This window comes from Echinops telfairi, unplaced genomic scaffold (assembly GCF_000313985.2).
Source record: "Echinops telfairi isolate 266 unplaced genomic scaffold, ASM31398v2 ScPeMD7_16;HRSCAF=60, whole genome shotgun sequence".
In the NCBI taxonomy this organism is placed as follows: domain Eukaryota; kingdom Metazoa; phylum Chordata; class Mammalia; order Afrosoricida; family Tenrecidae; genus Echinops; species Echinops telfairi.
In genome coordinates, this window is record NW_022103913.1 from 5,034,011 (window position 1) to 5,035,486 (window position 1,476).

Here is a 1,476-nt window from a genome sequence, read left to right on the forward strand (position 1 = left end):
TTTTTTTTTTTAATGACCCCTTGAATACCTTCTTTTGTGATAGATGTTTAAAATTTCTACTTCATTGGGTGTTACTTTAGGTCGGTAATGTGCCCTGGAGCACAGTGTGTTACATTATGTGTGGGTCAGGAGTCTGAACTCTCAGCTCCTCTGCAGGAGAGAGATGAGGCTTGGAAATCCTAGGGAGCAGTTCTATTCTGCCCGATAGAGCTGTTACAAGTTGGAACCGACTCTATGCTAGTGTGTTTGATTTGGGGGCTTGATGTTTCTAGAAATGTGTCAATTTCTTGTAGGCTTTCAAATTTGTTGGACACTGTTCTTCACAGTATTTTGTTATTTCATTTTAATTGTAGTTGGTTCTATTTTAACACAACCCATTAAATTTTTTAATTGTGGCACTTGCATCTTTCTTCTTGCTCTTTTGTTATTTTGGCCAGTAGAACTTTTTCTTATTTAAAGGACAGTTTAAACATTGTCCTTTTCTAAAATCAGGATTTGACATCTACATACTGTTTCACATAAAATATAAAAAGGCTGGGGCAAAATAATTCAATGACAAAGTATATTTCTGCATTCTGGGTGTTCAAAACAAAATAGTTACTCCACCAAATATTATATGATAAGAAATGCCTAATATTTTCAGATTTTAAAAGATCATACCTTTTTTACTGCTACCATATATCCTTCTTCTTGAAACATTTTGAAAAATTCACACATGAATGTCTCTTTGAAGCTTGACTATGAAAAGAATACAAGATTTATTGTTACAGAACTAACAATACAATGGACTAAAATGGACTCGATCATTTTTTCCAATGGAGTTTGAAGCCAATTTTTTTTAACAGCTGTTAGATGCTATGGCACAGATACAAAAACCATGTTTTTACTAGGTTTAGGTTCTCTTCCCCTCTTACAGGTAATATTAATTTAAAGGGTATCAGTTGAGTTACCTCTTTAACAGGTGACTTAGATGCCATTTCTATTTAAAGGATAGCTATTACCTTTGTTTCACTTTTGTTTTATTTTTAATTTGCATAGAGGGAAAGAGGGAGAAGGGATCATGGGATATAAGAACATTCAGAAAAGTGGTTGGTGAGGGGTAGCAGGTGAGGGCGTAGAAGACTTACCTTGCTTTTGGACAGACTGCCCCAGCTTCCCAAAGTTTGAATGGTTTTTGAGATGAGAGTTAATGTCCTAATTGTCTGTGCATCCTAGAGAATGTAGAAAGACAAAAAGTTCCTAGTAAACGTCTAAGAAATATAATTTATAGAAAATATAGAGAACAGGTTGCAGTGCTCAGCAATTTCATTAAACCACAAATATAATTCATATTCTAGCTAATGGTGAACACAACTACAGAATTGAGAGACAAAAGAAGCCACATATCACTGACAATCTATACCTAAATAATATTTAAGATGTGGGTTATTTTTAAGTTTTAATCTTTTTTTTCCCAAATCATTTTACTGGGGGGGG

At 34.1% G+C, this 1,476-nt stretch overlaps 1 protein-coding gene across 2 annotated transcripts in view; it reads right to left on the minus strand.

The window, feature by feature from the left end:
* The window catches only part of RASA2 (RAS p21 protein activator 2), a 138,035-nt gene that overhangs the window by 52,453 nt on the left and 84,106 nt on the right, over nucleotides 1–1,476 (minus strand). For both annotated transcript variants that reach the window (XM_004712077.2, XM_013007105.2), the window contains exons 15-16: nucleotides 1,128–1,211; nucleotides 661–738 (exon numbers count right to left, since the gene is read on the minus strand). In XM_004712077.2, the coding sequence (XP_004712134.1) occupies nucleotides 661–738; nucleotides 1,128–1,211 (162 nt within the window). The remainder of the gene's footprint in view (nucleotides 1–660; nucleotides 739–1,127; nucleotides 1,212–1,476) is intronic.